The 24,086-nt window shown below is 41.3% G+C and overlaps 1 protein-coding gene across 1 annotated transcript in view; it reads right to left on the bottom strand.

Annotated features, from left to right (window-relative positions):
• crb2a (crumbs cell polarity complex component 2a) overlaps positions 1 to 11,633 on the bottom strand; it is a gene marked incomplete at both ends in the record, with an annotated part of 39,455 nt that extends 27,822 nt beyond the window's left edge. The window contains one exon of the mRNA XM_080047159.1: positions 11,567 to 11,633. Within this exon, the coding sequence (XP_079903285.1) occupies positions 11,567 to 11,633 (67 nt within the window). The remainder of the gene's footprint in view (positions 1 to 11,566) is intronic.
• Positions 11,634 to 24,086: the final 12,453 nt, after the last annotated feature.

Raw genomic sequence — 24,086 nt, 5'->3', positions numbered from 1 at the left:
ACCCGGTGCAAAAGTGGTGCACAGCTGCACTGAGCAGAACCTGTAGCTTGCATACACCCACACGGGTGAAAGGGAGAAAAGTAAAGAGAGAAGCTGGGGGAAAGGGCGGGGCCGAGGGCTCTATGGACGCTTTATGGGATGCTTCGGGCAAATAAGCATGAAGGTAGGAAGACATCTTACTTTATTCTCCGCAGTGTCTGTGCATTATTGATTTAGTGGGTGCAACAATGTAGGTTCAAAAGTATCTCTCAATCTTCCTCCGTGTGTACAATTTTGTTTGCCAGCTGTCTCGTCTCCCGCGTAAACGGACACCCGCCCCGTGTGTGTGTGTGTGTGTGTGTCAATATTTTTGCCTATGAGTACAACGATGGTGAATGAATCGGCATAGGCATCTGTGGCAGTGCAGCTACAAACTGTAGCAGGCTATACAGCTGTTTATAAACAGGTATAAAAGTGTCATAAAAGTATGCTATTAATTTAGATTGATTAATCACAAAGCCTGTAATTAATTAGATAGATTTTTTTAATGGCTTGACAGCCCTAATAATATTGAATACTTTCACCTTTCAAAATAAAGCAATCTAAGTAAGTCACTATAGTTGCTGTGTCTGAAATCGCACACTTACGTAAGTTCACTTACATTGAGTGCACTTTATTATCCCAACAGTACACTTACTTATAGACACAGTGCTCTCATTTCTACAGTGCACTGTCCAAACTGCCGTCGCGCACCTACCGGAAATGACTTTGCATTTTGACGGTTCTTCTTCGGTGGTATTTTTTTCTGCTTGTGTTTACCGATAGCCAAAACTGACACGTTAGTTGCGGAAAAACAAAACAAATGTGTAATTTAACTTTTGTAGAGCGCGTCCGTCTCCACGGTTGCTTCAAGCTTCTCTATTTTGATTTTAATGTCCCGTCCTCTCCGCTACGTAGGCAAGATCGCGGCTGTTGAGTGTGGAAAGTGTCCATCGCTCCACACTCAAGTTTTAGACCGTTTTGAGTGCACGACCGAGGAACTTACAGTGCAATGCATTTTGGCACACTCTCCGGTTTTGCGCAAAGTGCACTCAAAAAAGTAAGTGTAAGTACAGAAGTGCGCGATTTCAGACTCTTCTCAGAACTCCACACCATAACATGTAGACATTCATTTAGAGGTCACATATTGTGCTCATTTTCAGGTTGAAATTTCTCACAGTGGCTTTGTTGAATCTCCTCTTTTCAGCCTCTGTCTGAAATGCTGAAATGTTTTAGAACCTGCCTCTTTAAGCCCCGCCTTCCAAAAAGCTCCAGTCTGCTCTGATTGGCCCTGAATCTTACTGACGGTATGAACAGCCAGTTAGACTCCTCACCTAATGTGGAATTACATGATATGCACACAAGTAGGAGGAATCTCTAATAATAACAACGCCGGTTGTTTGCTAAAAAATAAAATCAAACCAAATGATTGTAGGGGAAGGTGGGGTGATTTGTGCGTTTTGGAAGTTGCAAAACCCCTTGTTTCTAGAAAACCGTGGAAGAAATTGGAAATGTGACCACATATTTAAGAAGAGCCATCCATTTGACTCATCCTGTAAAGAAGGGAGACACAAGGAATAAGATATAAGCACATTTAAGCTCAAAAAACTGTGTTTTGCCTTTCAAAGTAAAATTTCCATGATCAAGGTTTTTTGATTATTGTGTCTGAACAATTATAGACACATTTGAAAACATTTGACACATGTTTTAGTGCTTTGGTATGCTACACTTTGAGTCTATATAGTTAGCACAATGTCAACCCTAAATTGCTGCATCATGCCTATTATCCAAAATTCTGGGGATGGGGTGATTTGTGCGCAAGGGCCTGGGTGAGTTATAAGTAAGTAAGTAAGTAAAATGTATTTAGAAAAGCACATTTATGACAGTTTGCACTGTCCAAAGTGCTGTACATAGTGCATTCAGTAGGTAAACAATGAAGGTACAATAACAATAACCAAAATAAAAGACGTAAAGCCCATACATCCACATAAACACAGATAGTAGTGCAGAGGTAAGATAGTTAATGGGGAGGAAAAGCCAGGGTGTACATATGGGTTTTGAGCCTTGATTTAAAGGCAGAAATGTAGGGGGAATCACATTTGTCAGGTGGCAGTTGGTTCCACAAGCACGGAGCAACTAGTGCAAAGTACATTTCTGAGAGTTGTGCCAGTGGCATGGCTGTATACGCTGGTCACCAAAAGAAAGTGATTGTCTACAGTAGCTCAGAAGAGAGTGACATCTCAACTCCACTTAACGACACCACTGATGAGAGTTCAGATGGCCAGAAAGATGATGATGGTGACTTTGTCGTGGGGTGATTTGTGCGAGAAGACAACTTTTTTTCCGAAAGCTATATTTCTTAAACAGTTTATTCCAGATCCAAAGTTTTTATTGCCAGGGATGCACAACATCCTGAAATATATGTACATATTTGAGTTGGAGACATAACTGTCAAGGCCTCACTTTAAAATCACTTTGAGTAAAAAGTTGCACAAATCACCCCACCTTCCCCTACTTGATAGGAATAAAAACATCAAAAATATTTGTGAATTAAGAACACTACAGTTTTTTTTATCATAGGAAAACATCTTAGGGTAGTTTTCTAAACTATATGAGTATTATTGTCTTTCAGTTTTGCATTATGATATCTGATAACAATTTAGCAATAACTGTTATTCAGTGCTCCTTTCAAAATCCTAAACCTGTAGGTTAGGGATGCAACTTATTGTTTGTTTTTTTGCCAATATCTGTTATACCGACATTGAAAAACTCATTCAGCTGACGAGCGATATCAATACCGATATACAGTATAGAAGTTAAAGGTGAAGTAAGCGATTTATTTATTTTAATATAAGTGTGAAATCGCTCTTTATTCGTACAGTGATCACTTATATAGTGTGCGCGTTTCATAAAGCCGATCTCTCAGTCACTCGCTCTGCATGTAATCGTCAAATAAACTTTTCGGGGTTCCCACTACTGATAACCAATCAGAAGAGAGAATGCCGGCACCCGTCTCACTGCCAGTGCACGCGCAGAGAGCAACAGATGGGTGAATGTATATGCGCCTACAATGGCGGAGCATTATTGATCTGAGATGTTGCTAGATAACTTGCTGCTTGAAGACCGCAGTGCATTAATGTGGTGACGTGGGGACGAGGGAGGGGACTGCTAACTGCAGTCAGTGACAGGAAGTTAGCTAAACTGACCATTCCGCTTACTGAAAATAGAATCTCTTTTTTCCTGACCCTAATTGCAGATATGAAGTCTCTTCTGTAAAAAAAATGAACATATTATTATTATGCATACTCTTATCTTGTTGGAACACTGGCAAATGTAGGTATAAAATACAATAATTTTTTGTGTCAAATATTTGTTTTTGTGTGTAAAATAAGAAAAAAACACATTTACATTATGTAAAACATTTTGAGACCTATGTGATGAAGCATCAGTATATCTATCGGTTTGTTGTATCAGGATGTTTTCGGATATCCCAGATATTTTATTCTGCACTACTGTAGGTGTCTTGGCCTGAGGGCATAGAGTGCACACATAACATCATGAGACCATGGTTCATGTCAGGTCAGTTAAATGACTGAGTTTGTGCTGTTGGGCCAATACCTAACATGTCTACATTAAGCAAGTGACAAACAAGTGGATGAGCTGAAAATGACTATGTGTCTAAATTAGATCATCTGCTCTTAAACCTGCTACAGCTATTCCTCTCTGACCCTCTAATCCCCTCTCACATCCTTTGACACTGAACTTCAGATTAGATCCTTTAGTGTGCTACTAAAGCCTTCTATATACAGTATGCTACTTGTCTGGACTGGCGGTTGTAACCCTGGCCCCATGTATGTTTTGACCATGTCCTGGATGTATAGGATTAAGTTAAATAACTTTATTAGTCAATGTCTACAGTGAAATTTGTCTTTTCGCATATCCCCCTCTGAAGTTTTCCACTTCAGAGGGGGTCCTCACACATAGTACAGCGCCCCTGGAGCAGTTATGGGTTAATTGCCTTGCTCAAGGACACAGTGGTAGAGACAACTGTATGTAATAGCAGCCATCACTAGTTTTACAAATATCACCCTCCTGTCCGGGGGCGGAGCTCAGGACGGGTGCTTCTTTCGTCTAGGCCATTCTACCACCCATCCATGTATGTAGGATGTAGGATTTGCAGCACAGTCACCAATAGTACTAGTGACTAGAATTGGAATAAAGCAGCCATCGGTAGCCAATGTAGGTAGGGTAGGAGCAGTGTAATGTGGGAAAACCTGAGTAAGTGGCTTATTGACATTATTAAAATAATTTCATGAGAAGAGGTCAACAATATTTTTTTTCAACTTTTTGGGTGACCTATTTAAAAATGTGTAAAGCCGTTAATTGTCCGTTCTGATCTATTGTAGAAACCATAGATAGTATATAAAAGAAACATGGCGGTGCAACATGCTAGCCTCAGTGTCCCACTCTGATGTAGATATACTGTAAAAGGCTCATTCTAAGGTCAAAGAAAACAACTTATTATTTTCACCCGATATACGATATGCAATTAAAATATACTTGTGAATATTATATTCCATTTCTACCAATTCTGTTCTGAAATATTCTAATAAATTAAAAGCGCTGAACCTTTAAGTCTTCCAAAGAGTTATTATATTCACCAATCCGTTATCAAATGTAATTGGTTCTGTCATGTTTATGTTGTTGTTTTTTTTATTTAGTTTAATTGTATTTTCTTTTAACATCGATGTCAGGAGACTACACAATAGCCTTTTGGCTAATTCTGGCATTTTGAACCCATGTATGATCATATGTTTTATTAATTTGCACTGTCCCCTTCTTAAATAAACTGAATTGAATTGAATTGAACTTATTGAACTGACTATTTGATGACCTTTCCAATAAGCCTGCATTGAAGCAAATTCAAAAAGCTTTGACAGTTGAGTATCTTTACTTTTAGAAAATATACCCCCAGGTTTTCTTTTATATTCTAAGAGAAGCAGTACAGATCTGCTGTGGCAGGAACCTCTGGACGGGCCAATAGTGTTAAATAAAGGTTTAGGTGCAGTTTTAATCCCACAATATCACAAAGAGAGGGTTCATCTTTAAAATAGTGTGCCCTGTATCATCTCATAATATGTACACAGCATTCTAGGGGCCACTAGTATGATTTAAAGTATTGTTTTACAAAAAAACAGAGCAGGCCCCAGTGTTACTTCTAACGAACACTGGGCCAACCCAACATGGCTAGATACATTATTGTTATTCTTGTGTCAATTAGCTTGTAGCCAGAGCAAATAATGACAGTACTGTGCATTATCCTCCATGAATAGAACCTACTCTGAGCCAGCATGCAGGGCCCTGCATGTCATTTCAGTCAAAGTGCTTCTGAACACTCAGAGGGGGTGGGGGGGCTGTTTCGTTAAGGATTTTACAATACATACGCTGTGTCCCCTCACCAGCCAATCAGGTGAGACCTCTGTGGAATCAGTCCACATTCCTGTTATTAGGCCAATCCAAACGGCCCCCGTCTACAACCCCCCCACACCCCCAGACCCGGACACTTTGATCAGTGTCCTGTTTGCAAATTCTCACTGAAGTGGAAGATATTAACAGTGAAGGGAGTTAGTGGGGGACAGAGAGAGGTCAAATATTTAATGAGATGCCAGTGCTGCTGAGAGAGATTAGTCACTGTTTTTTGTTTGTTGCAAAAGGTGGCCATCCAGGCGGCAGTAGCTCAGTGTGTGGGACTTGGGCTAGAGACTGGAGGGTCGCTGGTTTTGGGCCTGTGTGTGTAATTGTGTACAATAAAATAGTGTTAACTGAATTTACCACCCGGGGATATATAAAGTATGTCTTCTTCTTCTTCATCATCTTTGGGCTATTATTTGAACAGGTTATTGCCCTAACCCTAACCTTTTGTCCCTTTCATAACTGTGGTCTTCCTGTCATCACAGACTGTGGGGTTCAGAATGCAAGCCAAGAGATATACTATAATAACCACGATTTCCCGCCATTGTACCCTTTTAATATAAAAGAGGTTAAAATGGAATTTACAGGCGCATGCACAGATAGGGGGGGCTTGATAACTGTTTTTTTCCTATAAAAGTACAACCCAATTCCTTTAGATTTCCCCCATAATATATCAATTCAATATCATTTAAAGCTAACAAGTGTTGAAGAGAGAGAGACAGAGAGAAGGGGAGTATAGAAAGATTGCAGGAGTTTAGTACACGCCTTTCATAAGTGGTTATTGCTCCACTAAAACGGCCTGTTGCAATTAGCGCTGGCCTTTGCAACGAGGCTTATTTGCATAGGAACATAGCAATTTTTCATTGGAATTTGAATATTCCTTCATTTAAAAACATCTGTGGATAGGGAGCTATCTTTTTCTGACAGTGCACCGGTTTAGCCGCCGCCATCCTTTAGTGGATGTGGCCCTAAGTGTAGTTTATTATTCAAGTGCTTTTGGTCTCCGGTTTTTCTTTAGGTCATGTACCATTTTGGAGGGCAGTGTCTCCTCAGTAGTTTTTTCTCTGATCCAGAGCTGCTAACAGTTTAAAGAATCTGTAGCCCAGGAGACCCTCTTCAAAAGGTAGAACAATTGTGAATACCCATCAATGAACCCACAGACAACATCAAGTCAATTCCTGATGACAAAAAAAAAGCTTTTACAATTACACATAGTCATAGTAGCCGCGTACAGTAATACACTGATATTATTGGCCTGATAGGATCAAACACAAACCTGCTCTCTTTATTTATTGATCATTTCTGTGGAAAAGATTTGAAATGGTTTCCAGTTGTTCTGACTACTCTGTACTGTTGCATAATCTCTACAGTAGACATCTTGTGAAATAAACTGTGTATGGCAGTTCACTTTGTACATAGGCCTAAGTATGTGTAGAGGAAGGATAGATGTGCGCCTTAATTGACTCTTTTTTTTCTCTTCAAGAAAACAACCAAGAAACTGATGTTAAAAAGAACTACCTTTAAATCTGAATCATTTATATGTGGTTGTCATAAAAAGAATATGTCCACGTATGCACATTTATCCAAACTTTTCTGGAAATGTTGTTCAAATCTTTATTTTAATTAATGTAAGTAATCAAATGGCAAAGTTTCATGATGATATAAGTTAAAAATGTTACCCTATTCACATGCAGTGTCTCGCCTTTAGAATTTCCAACATTACCATAGAAATACCACAAGCAGTCAACATCTCCCTCGTCCTATACATAGCCAAAAAAAAACATGATTTGTTGTAATATATTTGATATATTCTCTGGCAGGTGATCTATGGGTACTGTATATCGTCTGCCGGGTAAGGGCAGCTTAACAACTGTTGCCCTGTGTCGCCCTGTACAAACAGAAGATTGGTGTCATTTCCAATTGTGCTTGAGGTCCATATCCTTCCTATGGGTGTGAACTGTGGAACACAAACTGTCTTTGAATGTAACAGGTCAGGGTTAGAGAGTGTTAGAGCAGAGTTCCAGGTGGCATGTTGTGGAGGGCTTGGAGATTAACTTCAGGTCTCCTTAATGCAAGTAGACCAGGATCAACATGTTAATTGAATGAGGAGGTGATCTTTTTACTCGCCTGGTAAGAAACTTAAGTACTTTTGGGTCAAACATACAGATACCATGCCATCCTCTTACCATGAAGGGACCATGAAGTGTTACTATAGGCCTCTATTTTCAACTAGATTTGATTGATTCATCCATTTGTTTAATAAAGTATATTAATTCGACTGGTGAGGCCCTCTGTTATCTTATCAGAGAACATTCAACATCTACACCACAGCATTCATCTGGATAGGTTCGAATTGTGAGTGTGTATTGATATTTCCCATACTATATATTTTTTTTTTATCTGTCTTCGAGAAAGTTATGACCCATGTTGTACCTTAATTCAGGGTCAATTGTTAGTACCCTCCTTTAGTCCGTTGAACATGCTAACCTCCTGATCACACAATTAACTGTAAAAAGGCTGCAATCAAATGGCAAAAATAACCCGAACACCTACAGTAACTCTTATTACAGAGGTCAACTGTGACATTGCACATTCACACTGTTAACAAATAGCAAAGCATCTGGACAGTGCTGACGTCTAAAGGGGATGAAAAGAGGTTTGGGGGGAGCTAACATATTAGCTGTCTGGCACCACCCAACATAACTCAACCTGACCTTTCCTCTTTGTATCCACTTTGTAAGGGGATGAGAAACCCACCACAACCACAACAAATAGTAAACACTGACGCTATACCTTTAAGTAGCCATGTCACCGAGCTTCCAGGGCCACTAACTTTTGGGGACAAGGGGAATTCATTTCACTGAGTTACATTTGGGTGTGACTGCATACTGCTGCCCAAACTGGGCCTGGATACTGTTTGGTCCAAATACCAAAATTTTATTGGTCTGTTTTCGATATATTAAAGGTATTAAATCAGCTAGAAAAATGTTTCGACATATGTTTACCTCTATATCTGAGTTTTTCATCTTTCCAAATCAGTGCAAAAAGGGAAAAAATTGTGAGGTTCTCATAAACATTTCCTAAATATAAATGTTTAAAGGTGCACTATGCAGTTTCAGAGGAGGGGGGAGTTACATTTGCAGAGCCTACAGTTACTTTACAAAACATGCATGTAAGTCTTAAAATGTAATAATCATCAATCAAAACTAAATTATTTTAAGGGAAGCTGGAACAAAACTTAAGACTAAAACACGTTTGTAAACCAAACTGTAACTTTTCAGGAAGCTTCTTAACTTTCAAACAGTGTTCCAGGGATCACATTTTGCTTTGAATAACGTTTTTTTTTAATCAGTTATGAGAATAGAACTTGTAGAAAATGTTCACTGCTCTGACACCCACAGTTACATAGTGCACCTTTAATTATATACATTCTACTTTTCTTCATTCTTCATGGCTTTTATCTCTAGTAGAGAGCGTTCTATCCCAACAGTGTCTACTAGAACTTTTACTATTGTTTTGTGTTTTAATTTAGTTTTAATTCTTGCTTTTATGTGTCTGTTTGATGTTTTGGATGTAATGTATTTTACTTATTTTACTGTAACTGTTACTTTGGTCCGCCTCGGCTGTTATAAATGTGCTATATAAATAAAGTTGACTTGACTTGACTTCATCTTTGTCTCTCACTCTGTCATAGTATAGCACTCTTCTCCTCTTTAAAGATCCCTGTTTCTAGACTCCATTCTATACGTCTACTTTCCCTCCCCCCTTTCACCTCAGCTAGTTTGCCTGTGGCCTGCCTGACCTCCACAGCCTTCCCATGGTGTAATCCCTCCGGCCTCTTTGGGCCAAGCTGCTCTAATCTCCGGGTGGCAGGAGGATACCTGCTCAGATTAGTGCTTCAAGCTTCAACCTCACCCATGTGTCCACTCTGTCACCTATTACTCTTAAGTCACTATTAACACTTTTTATAATTGCTAACTGTGGGCAATTTCTTATTGATATTACACATTTTTACTATTCATAATTGGTTGATTTTTGTTGGTCATTTCTGAAACACACACACACACACGCACGCACGCACGCACGCGCACACACACACACACACACACACACACACACACACACACACACACACACACACACACACACACACACACACACACACACACACACAGTGGGTTAGGTTTATGGATTGATGGATGGATGGATGGATGGATGGATAGATAGATAGATAGATGGATGGATGGATGGATGGATGGATGGATGGATGGATGGATGGATAGGTGAATGGATGGTATAAAAACATTAGAAGCACTGTACACATTTCCTGTGATATCAGCCTGAATCTGAACTGACTGCGAAAAATCATGTGTGGTAGGAATCAAATATATTTAAAAAGTGTTGTGTTTTGTATTACAGTTTTCCCCGGATGCTCTAACACTAAAAGTGACTGCTATGACCAAAGCATCACAACCTCTAACTATTGTAACCATGCCCTAAAACCAAAGCACCAACCCTACAAATACAATATATGCTTTGCACTGTTTGAAATTCTCCAACACACTTCTTGCAAAAAGAGTTATTCACATGCTGCATGTGTGTATCATGTTGATGCTAAAAACAGTTTTGAAAAGGGATTGTTAGGTTTTGATTCAAAAGCTTTATATGTTAGAAGTTTATCTCCTAGTGCTGTGTCTTATTCGGCCTGTGTGTTAAGCTTTGACACAGTGAGCCAAATTCTGCAACATGTATCAAAGCATTCTGCAAAAACTATACCGGCTAACTTCAGAGAATACAGTGTCTCCTGTACATGACAATACAATGAAAGAGTCCCTGCGTTGATACAATTCCTATAGTCGGTAAACCAGAGTCATATGAGCAAAGTTTACCTTGTGTTTATTTGGAATAAAAAAAACTTCCTACAAAAAACTAAAACTAACTTTTAGTAAACTTTCTGGACATTCTATGACCTTGTTTTTGCATTTCCTTTCAGGCACAGACAGAGATGAACCGAGCGATCCCATCCCCTGTTTTCCCTGTTTGCCTATGCATGACTGAGGAGCACTGCCGCTCATTATGAACTAGTCATGTGTCAAATCTAATTGAAAGGGGGGCCGGTGAGAACCAGAAAAATGAAATGCAAAAAGTAAAACCACACCAAAATCAAATCAAATCAAATCAGTTGTATTTCTATAACCCAATAGGCCTATCACAAATAGACATTTGCCTCAGTGGGCTTCACATTCCGTACAGTATGACACCCTCTGCTCTTAGACCCTTAGCTCGGCTGAGAAAAAACTCCCAGTAAAAGCCCTTTATCGGGTTTACATTATTTTTTTTAAATCTCAGGGAGAGTTGACAGAGGAAGGGATCCCTCTCCCAGGATGGACATCATGCACCTATACCATTAACGATCACCAATCATCCAACAGTTTATTAATCAAAATAATGAACCTCCAAAATGTTCATGGCTCCATGGTTTTTCTCAGTATTGCGAAAGTTAGTTGGAATCTAGCCAATCTCCCCTCATCATTGTTTTAAGTGACAAAGGACAAAGCGCCCCCCCCCCCCCCCCCCCCAAACTTGTCTCCATCCATTTGAGTGCCCTTATGTTGTGGTGGGAACACAAACTAGTCCAATAAGCACCTCCCAAAAAAACACTTGTAGATCAGCATCTCTGAGAGCACTGCTGACATTCCTAAGCCCTGCTCCTGTTCACCGTTAGACCATGGAAAGTGTTAATCCTCAGGGCGCCTCAGAACCATACAATAAATTATGAATTGCCACTGTTGTGTTTTGTGTCCTTAAATGAGCACAGAATAAGTATAAGTGAGGTCAAATAAATAAACAAACAAAAAAAGCTGTTGTGGGTGTTCATCAATGTCCTTGTAATAACTCTTTTCCATTCCACATGACTGCTTTCAGAAAAAGGGATTATACACTCACTTTAAACCACAAGGATATAGCCACATGGAATCTCTATGGGGATGTGCTCTACAGTACCTTAGTACTTAATATCGCACACAGTAAAAAAAAATATCTGAATGAAACACTCTAATATTTTTTTACTACTCACCCCATTTGAACATCATCATGGTCAGCAGCACTGTCTTTAGATTTAGGTGAAATTTTCCCAACTCCATGGTAAAACAAAAAAACTAGTCACCCGTGTCTTCACAAGATCACACAAGGTAATATGTAGCAGAAAAGAAGTGAAAAGAAGTCCTAAAGTATGGACATGCTGCCGTCCTGTGTGTGGAGGCTGGCATGCTACTCACTCGATCACTCCCTCACTAGTACCCACGCTAATGAGCCCAGCACTGATCTCACACACACACACACTGCCCTCCCAGCTCACAGGGGACGCACACACAGGGTAATCGGCCATGAGAGAGAGAGAGCAAGAGAGGGAGAGAGAGAGCAAGAGAGAGAGAGAGAGAGAGAGAGAGCATGGGAAAACATGAGCTGGATTAACACCTGCTATGGCCCATGCTCACTCTTTGAACTCCTGTAAAAAGGAATACTGTTTAAAGACTAGAAGATGGCTGAAGGACAGACCTATACAGGAAAGAAAATCCAAGGACAACATAAATATAAATAAATAAATAGTCAACCAAAAAGAACCTGTGGTCAAATGAAAATAAAGAACTCTATAATGTATCTTAAATATAATTTTTATATAACGTTTTCTAAAACCATCGTTGACTTGTATTTATACACAAGGAAATAATATTTATTATATACTTCAATCATGACACAGGCCTGGGTCGGAAGGAATCATTTTGTTCGAAATCATGTACTGTATGTATGATGTGCAGTATTAACGCTGGGTGTTCCTTTCAGCACAGGTGACTGCCGCAGATTGTGAGGAGATGTTCACTGATTTAGTACAAAAAGTGAATTTGACAACAAGCATTCTCCAGAATTGTTGACTCCACCTTTAACTGTATTTTCACTGAAAACATCTGACATAGAAACAATAACGTCATTTACAGTGATGACGAGCAAGAGGAAACACACTATAAACAATGATAAGATATTAGAAACAAGGATAACTCTTAGATCAAAACACAAATGATCAAAAGCTAATCATACTGATATCACACCACTTAAACATATGTATAACTTGTTTCTGAACATAATGGATGTCATGTTCTGGGAACATGTTTCTTTCAGCTTGGGTCTTTTTGATTGAATGCTTGTGTTTTCCAAAGTAGGCCACCAAACATAAGATAAGATGAATTTTTAATCACTTTGTTTAGTATTTTGCATGAATAAAACTTTGTTTTGAATGGCGAATGTTGGGCTTGGCTGCCAAAAAAAGATAAGTTATCATCTTATTGACCATGTCTGTGAATACTCTAGTATTCAGGTGTCAGTTAGGCACAACATAAAAATGCTAATTAATCAAATGCACTCAGACAAGCAAAACCTAAAATACCCCATAGAGTTGGTGAGAGTGAGGTGAGATGTGCCACTTTTTACTCAAAGTGACTTTAAAGTGAGGCCTTGACAGTAAAGTCTCCAACTCAAATATGTACATATATCTCAGGGTGTTGTGCATCCCTGGCAATAAAAACTTTGGATCTGGAATAAACTGTTGAAGAAATATAGCTTTCGGAAAAAAAGTTGACTTGTGGCACAACTTGCCCCCGGTGCGGTGTAAGTTGTACCGTTGGAGAGAATACCATGGGGTAAATTGTGCCATTGATATATATCTCATAAACTGTAATGCAAGACAAATCCATAAGACAATTACTTATTTAAGGTTTATTTAAAGTAAATAAAGTAAATATTTTACAAAGATTGAAGGACAATTTTCTTAAACAAGGCCTAGCAGATCTAATGGTTTTACCTGCAAAGCTCACAATGACAGAGTCACCATCATCATCCTTCTGGCCATCTGAACTCTCATCAGTGGTGTCGTTAAGTGGAATGGAGATAAGACAATCACTTTCTTTTGGTGACCAGCATATACAGCCATGCCAATGGCACAACTTTCAGAAATTTACTTTGCACTAGCTGCTCCGCCCTTGTAGAACCAACTGCCACCTGGCATATGCGATTCCCCCTCCATTTCTGCCTTTAAATCAAGGCTCAAAACCCATCTGTCCACCCTGGTTTTTCCTCCCCATTAACTATCTTACCTCTGCACTACTATCTTTGTTTATATGTGGATGTCTGGGCTTTATGTCTTTTATTTTGGTTATTGTTATTTTACCTGCACTTTTTACCTACCGAGTGCACTATGTTCAGCACTTTGGACAGTGCAAACTGTTATAAATGTGCTTTTATAAATACATTTTACTTACTTACTTACTTATAACTCACCTAGGCCCTTTGGCACAAATCACCCCAACCCCAGAATTTTGGCTAATTAGCATGATGCAGCAGTTTAGGGCTGACATCGTGCTAACTGTATAGACTCAAATTGTAGCATACTAAAGCACTAAAACATGTCAAATGTTTTCAAACGTGTCTTCAAAGTATAGTTTAGATCAGGGGTGTCAAACTCATTTTCACAAAGGGCCACTCTACGATATGATAATCACTCTAAGGGCCAGACTGACATACCTTCTTTTTAATCGAAAAATAAAAAGAACATATCTAAGTAAGTATATAAACTGCGTACAATGGCTAGTTTTCGCTTCCAAATTTTCAGGGGACAAATGATAGGTGGGGGGGTATGGGGGTGCTCCCCCCGAAATTTTTTAATGTCAAACACTGAATTTCCTGCATTCTGGTGGATTTTTATCCACCGATCTGTGCCTTTTCGGCATCAATTTATGTTGGAAATGTCTTAATTTCTGTAAAGGAAAAGACAACATTCAGGTTCCTGGTGAAACAAAGGACTATAATGCAGTAAGGCTCTCAGGCATTCTGGATTGAGCCACAATATTTATTCTCCTGGATTTTTCAAAACTTTCTGCACATTCAAAACATATCACATGTTTTGTTTTTTTAGGAATCATGACGCAGCACCATTGTTAGCTATTTATGACACTTTACATTGGTAATGAAATGCCAAGCCACCATTGGAAACAAAAGGGGAGGGCTATCAGCAGCTAGCTAACGTTAGCTAGTTGGCTATATTGTAACTTAAAGCAAAAGTTAGAAACCAGATAATTTTGGCATTAATCCTTTGACACTTGACACAATCAATCATCAATATTAGCATGCTATTTAGCCACATATGTTGGCTTACAGCCCTCAGAAAACTGACAGCTCTTCTTAGATACAAGTTCATCAATTCATGGCTTAAAATCCTGAGCCGTGGAATTTTCAGCAGACATTCCTAGCTGTAAGCCACGTAAGTTTCCGAACAGTTGAAAGCGTATGCAACGTGCGGATATGGCGCAGGCTCCATGAAGAATGAAAAAAAAAAAAAAAAAAATGTATTTTATTTTTTTTCTTTGGAATTGATTCAAATCGGCCGAATTGATTCGCGGGCCACATCAAAACGTGTCGTGGGCCACATCTGGCCCGCGGGCCTTGAGTTTGACACATGTGGTTTAGATTATAACTTTTTTTTAATTGGTGTGTAATACTGTATATATATATATATATATATATATATATATATATATATATATATATATATATGTGACCAAAACATCCCTAGTTACAGTAAGTAGTGATTTAGTGAGCAGAAATGTATGATGAATTTGTGTACTAGTAGGCCTCAACAATGTAAATTGTTATTGATATCTTGCTTTAAAACAAGGCTAAACCCAGATTCACGTAACCATAACCCTCAATTATATGTTACATTTAATAGTGCCCTGTACTGAAATGTTGTTGTTGAAGATACTTGCGAATAAATTCACAGATTAATGAATACATTATTTACTTAATGAATGTGGGTGTAGTTTCTGTCAATGAACCTTGATAGAATGGATATCAAGTTCATAGTTAAAGTAACATTTCAACATAAAGGCAAAGCGGTCAGTTTTTTTATAGCAAAAATATCTCACATGTCGAAAAACGTGGAAAACTTGAGTAACAAATTGTATTCAAACATTCTCCTTAACAGAGGCATGTTGGCAGCGGATATCCTCCTGTGATTTGTTGACCCGTTGCGGTCCAGTGAATCCAGGCCAGGTTTTTAGTCACTGGCTCATTATGTCTCCAGTAGCTTTAGTGGCTTCTTTGTAGCAGAGCTTAGCAGTCAGACATCCATCACATTAGCCTGTAAGAGTGTTGTTAGTCAGTGCGGTTACATGGGACAACTAGATTGGATTAAGAAGACATATACCGAACTTGCCACTCGAACGGACCGAGTCACTTGTCTGAGTATACATGGCCTTTCAAATATTCGATAAATGGCCGGAGGGGGATAGAAAGTTATCAACAATTATTTTAAATTCTCTACATGAATGAAAATTAGGTAAAAAGTAGAATTACTGCCTTCACATTAGAGAAATCTGCCAGGAACTAATGCACATATTTTGATGGGAAATTCATTGTGCTGCTGGATGAAGTTGCACTGTGATTTCATACCGTTTTTTTGCTGAATGACCCTACTTGATGCTGTTCTAATGTTGGCCTAATAGTGACACCCAGAGGACGCAGTGTTCATTTCAACCCACTACATGGAAATAAACAAAAAATCTAACTAACAATCCACTGATCATTTCTTTATTCTATGAGCAGCTGAAAAAACATTTGTCCAGAGGGGGAACTAGAGGAAAGATAATAGTGTCAAATTCAAACGAATACACCCCCCTTTGGGGCAAGCATGGGGGTGAGCAGTTGGTGATCACCAATGTTCAGAGTTCAGCAGGATCTGAGGAGTTGGATAGACCTTCTTTTCAGTTTCCCAGGAAAGAAGAGACGCTGGTGTTGAAAGGTCCTCGGAAATGTGGACTTAAGCCCCTATCTCACTGGGCTGCGACTGTTTGCGACAAGTTGGAGACCCAAATTTTGAGAAAATATGCAAATTAGCGACAATTTTCACTTGCAGTCTCACTGAGTTGGTACTTACGACACGTTTGTGAATGTCCTGGACAAAACTTGCCGGGAGCTCGCATTAATGTCTTGCGAACTTCTGGCGAGCGACGCACAAACGGAATGTCAGTCTCATTTGTGTCTCAAATCAGTCGCAATTTAGTTTCATATGTCGCCAAACCCACGCAAAGTTGTCTCACACTTCTCACACTTTCTGACTCGCGGAGACTAAATTGAGAAGGGTTTGCGACGCGTGCGACACACCTGCGACCACTTTCTGACTATTTTGAGAGAACATTTGTCGCACGCATTTTTTTGAACATGCTCAAAATTCAAGCGACAGGACTGCGAGGCTCTGCGACTCATGGGAGGAAATTGAGACCTCCGTGAACGTTTCAAGACAGTTTAGAGACTCCCTCGCGAATGCAGTCTCCAACTTGTTGCAGTCGCAGCCCAGTGAGATACGGCCTTTACAGAAAAAAAAACTTAAAAGTCACATATTCTGCTCATTTTCAAGTTCAAAATCAGAAATTGGGTTTCTACAAGAAACTGTCATCATGGTGTAACGTCCTAAAAACCCTTTATATTTCTCACAGTGCCATTGCTGAATCTCCTCTTCTCCGCCTCTGTCTGAAACACTCAGTTTTAGAGCCTAACTCATTTAGCCCCGCCTTCCAAAAAGCCAAGTCTGCTCTGATTGGCTCACAATCTAACTGCTGGTTTGGTTGGTAATGAGGGAGCGTGGCTTCTCGAGGTGGAGAAAAAGAGAGAGGGTTGTTTTAACTCATACTTTGGGAGTCTGTATTCATACCGGAGACCCATATTAATGTTGAAAAACCATGGAAAAGTGCATTTTGCACAATAGGTGCACATCTGGCAGAACAATCAACCTCTTTCCCATCGATATGGCCGAGTGTGTGTGCTGCCTTTAATTTCTCTTACAAACTTTTATCCAGTTTAGTTCTTTGGTCTTATAGGTGTATGTTGTTATGTCGGAGCAACTAAATACAAGGTGCTGGACCCTCTATAGGCAAACCACCGATATGTTGTCTGTAGTATTAATAATGGTATAAGAAGCATGCGGGGTGCTGTCGTAGGTGAAGATGGAGTACACAGGAGGACTCAGCACACAGCCCTGTGGGATGCCAGTGTCCAGGGTAAGAGTTGAGGAGGTGTGATTATCAGTGGCAAAGGAAGGTGTTGTTGATAGTTACCAACACCACATTTGCAGCTCATCCGTTTTGTTTGCCAGAAACTGTACAATGGCAAGAAAATATTCCAGGTATAAATAATGAAGGGTTAGCTTTAGCTTAGCCTTTAATCTTCCACTCATTTACAGTATTGACACTTCTGGCCAGCAGAGAAGTCTCAAATGTATAAGCAATTTCAACAAGAGGAAAAAGTTCTCCGGGTTGTGTAATTCAATGTCCACAAGTTATTTTTGGCTATAGAGACTATTCTGAGTGAACAGACAAACAGGAAGATATCTCCTAATCTCATTTTATTCACACAACAATGACACATCCAATGATGACAAGTTTGTATCTGAAGCAGTTTACTGGCACTGTACATGACTCAACCATAAACAGCAAGCAGGACACTTTTTTATCACTACAAATGCGTTATCACTACATAACTGGAAGTCATCAAAAATCCACCAAATAAACACACCTAAACTGGGTCACACAGCGATGTTACATTGCATCGCATTTTGCATATTTATTTTTTCGTAGGCTACATAAAGCAGCATTTATGCAAGCTGTGTTGATATGAAGTATGACACATGCTAAACACCACATAGGGAATAGACTACAGCAGCAGGTCGGTTCTTACGTCCTTGGGTTCTGTCCTAATCAGTAATAGATAAGAATGACTTGGTGAAGCACACAAGGAGTGAGCGACAAATTTGTTTTTATACTACCTATTAGTCATCCATTGTGTCATCTGAAAGACAATGCTCTTGTCATCCTTAAGGTCAAGAGCAATTTATCCCAGATTAGTCCAGTTTTTGATATCAGGCAAGATTTTGCAGGTGCAGTAATTTTTGCCCAGGGCCCCATTCAAATTAATCTGACATTTGCTAAAAAGGAAGGGTTCATATTAAAAGAAAAAAATTTATTCATTTATCATAAAGTGAAGTTTATTGGAATTATTATTTGTTCTAAGCAAACGCCTGCTGACGCCCAATATGAAAGATGTGGGCGTGGGTCTAATGAAAAGTGTTACGGTGTGTGGCAGGCAGGCAGGCAAGCAGGACCCAAATGCAGACGTAAAGTAAAAGATCATTTATTCAGCTCCAAAACAACAGGCATAAACACAAAATCTCCAGATGGCAAAATAGGCAACAAGGCAAAAAGGCAAAGATGCAGAGACACAGGTAACACAGGAGACAAGACTCACCAAACACCATAATGAACGGACAAGGAACAAAGGAACACAAAGAGTATATATACAAGACATAACGAGACAGGTGAAACACATCAGGGAAGGGAACAGCAATCAACAAGAGGGAAGCTAGACAGGACATGGGGAGGAAACAAGACAGACATACCAAAATAAAACAGGAAACCACCAAAAACCAAGACAGGACAAGACGGACCATGACAGTACCCCCCCCCCCCCCCCTAAAGGTCGACTACCAGGCGACCAAAAAAAAACAGAAGAAAAAAAAGAGTCAAACCCAACCAGGGTGGGTGGAGGGGAGCCAGGAGGAGGGAAACCAAAAAAAAATGGCCCGGGAGCAGAGCACGGGCAGAGCACGGGGTGACCGGCTAGTCAGGGAACTTGAGTGGAGCAGAATGGAGGGGTGTCAGGCGGGCGGCCAGAAACAGAGACGATGAGGGCTCCGTCCCTCTGGAGGCCTTCAGCGACGAAGATGAGGAACCCTTTTTGGAGGCCGGCATTGGCGAAGGCCCACAGGTAACCGGCAATGGCGAGGACGGACCTCCGCAAGCGACCGGCGAAGGCAGAACCACTCAGGCGGCCAGCCACGGCGAAGGCCGGCCCCCGGAGGAAGGCAGGACAGAGAGCGGTCCCCCCCAGGCAAGAGCGAAGGGCGGTCCCCCGACCCCTCAGGCAGGAGCGAAGGGCGGTCCCCCTCATGCAGGGGGCGAGACCCCTCAGACAGGAACAGGAGGCCGGGACCCTCGAGCAGGGGGCGAGACCCCTCGGGAGGCAACAGGAGACTGGACCCCTCGGGAGGCAACATGGGGCTGGACCCCTTGGGAGGCAACAGGGGGCTGGACCCCTCGGGAGGCAACAGGGGGCTGGACCCCTCGGGAGGCAACAGGGGGCTGGACCCCTCGGGAGGCAACGGGGAACTGGATCCCCTCGGGAGGCAACGGAGGAGGAGATCCCTCGGGAGGAGGAGACCCCTCGGACAGGAACGGAGGACGGTCCCCCTCGGGCAGGAGCGGAGGGCGGTCCCCCTCCACGACAGTACCCCCCCTAAAGGTCGACTACCAGGCGACCCAAGATAATAGGAAGGGAAAAAAAATACAAATCCAAACGGGGTAGGTGGGGGGGAGCCAGGAGGACAGTGTTCTTGTGGTTGTTCAAGTTCCTTCAGGAGCTGGTTGCTAGCATGCTGGGGCAGGTGGCTAGCATGCTGGTTGCTGGAACCCGGTACCTGAAGCTTGTTGCTGGAAGCCGGAGACTGGAGCTTGCTGCTGGAGGCCGGAGTCAACTCGGGAGCTGGAGCGCATTGTGGAAACTGCTGGTAATCCAAACTCACCACCCCCACTCTGATAGTCCTTAAAGCAGGTGGCGGCTGGTAGCTGGGACCCAGGGACTGTGGCTGGAAGCAGGGAACCGGGGTCAGAGGCTTGAAGCTGGGAACCGAGGGCAGAGGCTTGGGATTGTGCTGGTAGCTGGGAGGCCTAACCTTAGATGGGTATAAAAAGTTATTTGCCCACTCCAGTAGGAACTCCCAGAGCCGAGGCTGTAATTCCACGACTCGACGTGCCAGCGTCAAGGCTGCCTCTCGGTGGTCGAGTGTGGGAGCCTTCTCCCAGGTTTTTTTGAGGCAAGAAAGAGTAAAAATACCCTCCTCGAGGTCCACCTCAAAAGAGCTGTCTGCTGGGTCCATTTCGGGTCAGTTCATTCTGTTACGGCGGGTGGCAGGCAGGCAGGCAGGCAAGCAAGCAGGACCCAAATGCAGACGTAAAGTAAAAGATCATTTATTCAGCTCCAAAACAACAGGCATAAACACAAAATCTCCAGATGGCAAAATAGGCCACAAGGCCACAAGGCAAAAAGACACAGAGACACAGGTAACACAGGTAACACAGGTAACACAGGTAACACAGGTAACACAGGTAACACAGGAGACAAGACTCACCAAACACCATAATGAACCGACAAGGAACAAAGGAACACAAAGAGTACCTATACAAGACATAACGAGACACAGGTGAAACACATCAGGGAAGGGAACAGCAATCAACAAGAGGGAAGCTAGACAGGACATGGGGAGGAAACAAGACAGACATACCAAAATAAAACAGGAAACCACAAAAACCAAGACAGGACAAGACGGACCATGACAAAAAGACTTCAATAAAGTTGCATTGTTGGAAGTATAGGAAACAGTGTCTCGAACTTGACAAATAATGTATGTTGGAACTGAAAGGCAGAGTATCTCAGCCTCTGATGTTTTTATTAAAAAATAATCTGACTCTCCCCCCAACATTTCTGAAAAATTGTAATACAATTAATTATTGTTTGGATAGAGGAAGTGTCTGCCAAAATTCAATATTATGTTTAAGTTTATCAGTCATAGCACTGAAGTTCAATTTTTAAAGCCGGTTAGATTGTTTGGGAATAGTGGCTCCTAGGTACAGGTTCAGTAACTTTAACTGGGACATTACTAAGAAACTCAGGATCTAGATCCTGACTTAAAGGCATAAATTCACACTTCCGCCAGTTTATGGTATAACCTATTATATACTATCTATGGGTATAACCTGATAGCCCTCCAAACTTTTCTATAAAGTCCAGTAGAGGCAGAACAGATTATTCAGACTGCAAACAAACATTATATGATCAGCATACAGGGCTATGTGGTGATCCATCAGCTTATACAGGCAAAGGTTAAAATTAGTGCTGGTGGGAAACACCAGAGTTTAACAGCACAGACAGTGGGTCACTTGCCCATGCGGGTCAGTTTTAAGCAGCAGCAAAAGAAAAACAAAATTGCTATTATAGAGCCATAGTGACAGTGTTGCAGGAGTTAGACTCTAACTCTATTCAAAATATAACATTAGTCCAACTCAGAATGTAAAACAGTAACACAATAACAGTATGGCGTGCAGTCTTATTATGAGACTGAATGGAAAAATCTAAAACCTAAGTAGGCTAAATGTAGGCCTAAAAAACAAAAAGGCCTATTCATTGATTCATAATTTAAAACTGAGAAATATGTGAGAATAGTGTTAGATAAGTACACCCCCCCATATATATAAATGCTTTGCTTTTACTCTGAACACAACAAAAGCAAATTATTCATAACATGCTCAATCTTTCCTTATGCATTATCTTTGCACTTAATCATGTGACATGGTAGGCTGCCCTAACTTATGATATGTAAATATCATTTTTGGTTTTCTTGCTCTGAAAGGATACTTATTCTCCATGGCAGGAGGATCAGCCGGATCTTCATCCTCATCACTGGGTGCAGATTCAGGAGACTCCTCTTCACTGAGTGTCAGATATCTCAATGTCCTGCTCTGATGCCCTGATTGCCTCTCCCTCTGATGCCAGGTCTTGTCTTATTCCATCGTCTTCAGTGTGTTCCATCTCTGCTGCTTCTCCGTTGCTTGGATAAAACTCAGGTGCCTCCACATTCAGATGATCTTCACCATGTCCACTGGCTCTTTGTCGTAGTCCAATAATGGATGTCCATCCATCCTCATTTTCATCCTCTGAGCTCTGTTCTTGCTCTTTGTGTTTGCTCTTGTTGTGTTTCTTTTTCCTTTTTCCAGGTTCCAGAGGTAAGTCCACTTTTTCTACAGGGAGAAAGTCGCATGGCAGTAGAAGATTCCTGTGCAGGATCCTACAACGTCCCTTGCCGTTCTCTGGTTTGAGCTCAAATACTGGACTGTCTGGATGTTTCTTTTGTGTCACAACATACACTCTATCTTCCCAGAATGATCTCAACTTTACCGGACCACCACTTTCAGTCAGATTTCGAACCAGCACTCTGCACCCAGTAGACAACTCTGCACCATGAACTTTTCTGTCATAGAGAACTTTACCTCTCAATGCCTCTTTGTTTGCGGAGTTGGAAGCTAGCTTGTAAGCTTCAGTCATTCTTGCCCTCCATTTCTCAGCGTAGTCGCTGTGCGATGAACCTTGATCTTTTGGTGTAATGCCAAACATAAGGTCAATAGGGAGTCTAGGGTTGCGACCGAATAAGAGGAAATAAGGTGCATAGCCCGTGGCCTCACTGCGAGTACAGTTAAATGCATGAACCATTTTTGCTAGTGACGCTTTCCAATCTGCTTTGGCAGTCTCTGGTAAGTTTCTGAGCATGGCCAAAAGTGTCCTGTTGAATCTTTCAACCTGGCCGTTCCCCTGTGGGTGATATGGTGTGGTTCTGGACCCCTTAACCCCACTGTATTCTTGTAGTTTAGCAAACAGCTTGTTTTGAAATTCCTTACCCTGGTCGTGATGAAGGCGTGCAGGGAACCCAAACCTCAGTGCAAAATCTCCAAATATCTTTTCTGCAGCTGTTTTGGCAGCTTTGTTACGGCAGGGGGTAAGCCTGGGCGAACCGCGTGAAATGATCCATCACAACAAGGATATATTCATATCCTCCCTTACATTTCTCCAGATGTAAGAAGTCAATTACCAACTCGAAAGGATACGTGGTGATGATGTTGGTGAGAGGCGCTCTGGTTGGTTTGTTTGGACGCTTGTTTTTCAGACAGCTGCACACCTGCGTGATGTAATGCTCAACATCTTTCTGCATATGCGGCCAATAAAAGCGCTCTCTGATGAGATTCACCACCCTTTCCACTCCAAGATGTCCCATATCTTCATGGAGTTCTTTGTAAAACCAGCAGTTGGTACTTTTGAGGCAGGAGGAGCTGTAGTCTGTTTGTCGTTTCCCTGTACAGCAGTCCATCATCACTAAGGTGCAGTTTATGTTTTTGTCTTGCCAGTCCAGCTACTTTGTTACTTTGAGGTTGTTTTCCACACTTTGGCCATTGTTTTGATGCCATGTATTTTAACACCTGCCCAATCACTGGATCATCTCTTTGTGCCTCTCTCAACTCTGTTTTAGGGATTTCCCCCACTGATGTCACACCATCATCGTCTTCAGCGATAGCTGTCGCTATGGTCACTGGACAAAGCCAGGGCTCACTCTCTTGTGACTGAATGGCTACAGCCTGGGTCATACTGTTCATAACTTCAGGCAACACAGCTTGTGTGCATGTTAGCATGTACTGCTCCATATCTAAGGGCATGCGCGACAGTCCATCAGCATCCCTATTAGCTTTGCCTGGGCGGTACTTAATAGTGAACTGGAAGTCTATCCACCTATGAGTAGTTGCATTAAGCTTGGCTGTGGTGAGCACATACGTGAGAGGATTGTTGTCATTTGACATTTCAATTATGAATGAAAACAATTATAAATAGATGTATAA

This window comes from Ammodytes marinus, assembly GCF_949987685.1.
Source record: "Ammodytes marinus genome assembly, chromosome: 18".
NCBI lineage: Eukaryota > Metazoa > Chordata > Actinopteri > Uranoscopiformes > Ammodytidae > Ammodytes > Ammodytes marinus.
Note: the sequence above shows the minus strand (reverse complement) of the source record. Positions and strands in the feature narration are given on the sequence as shown.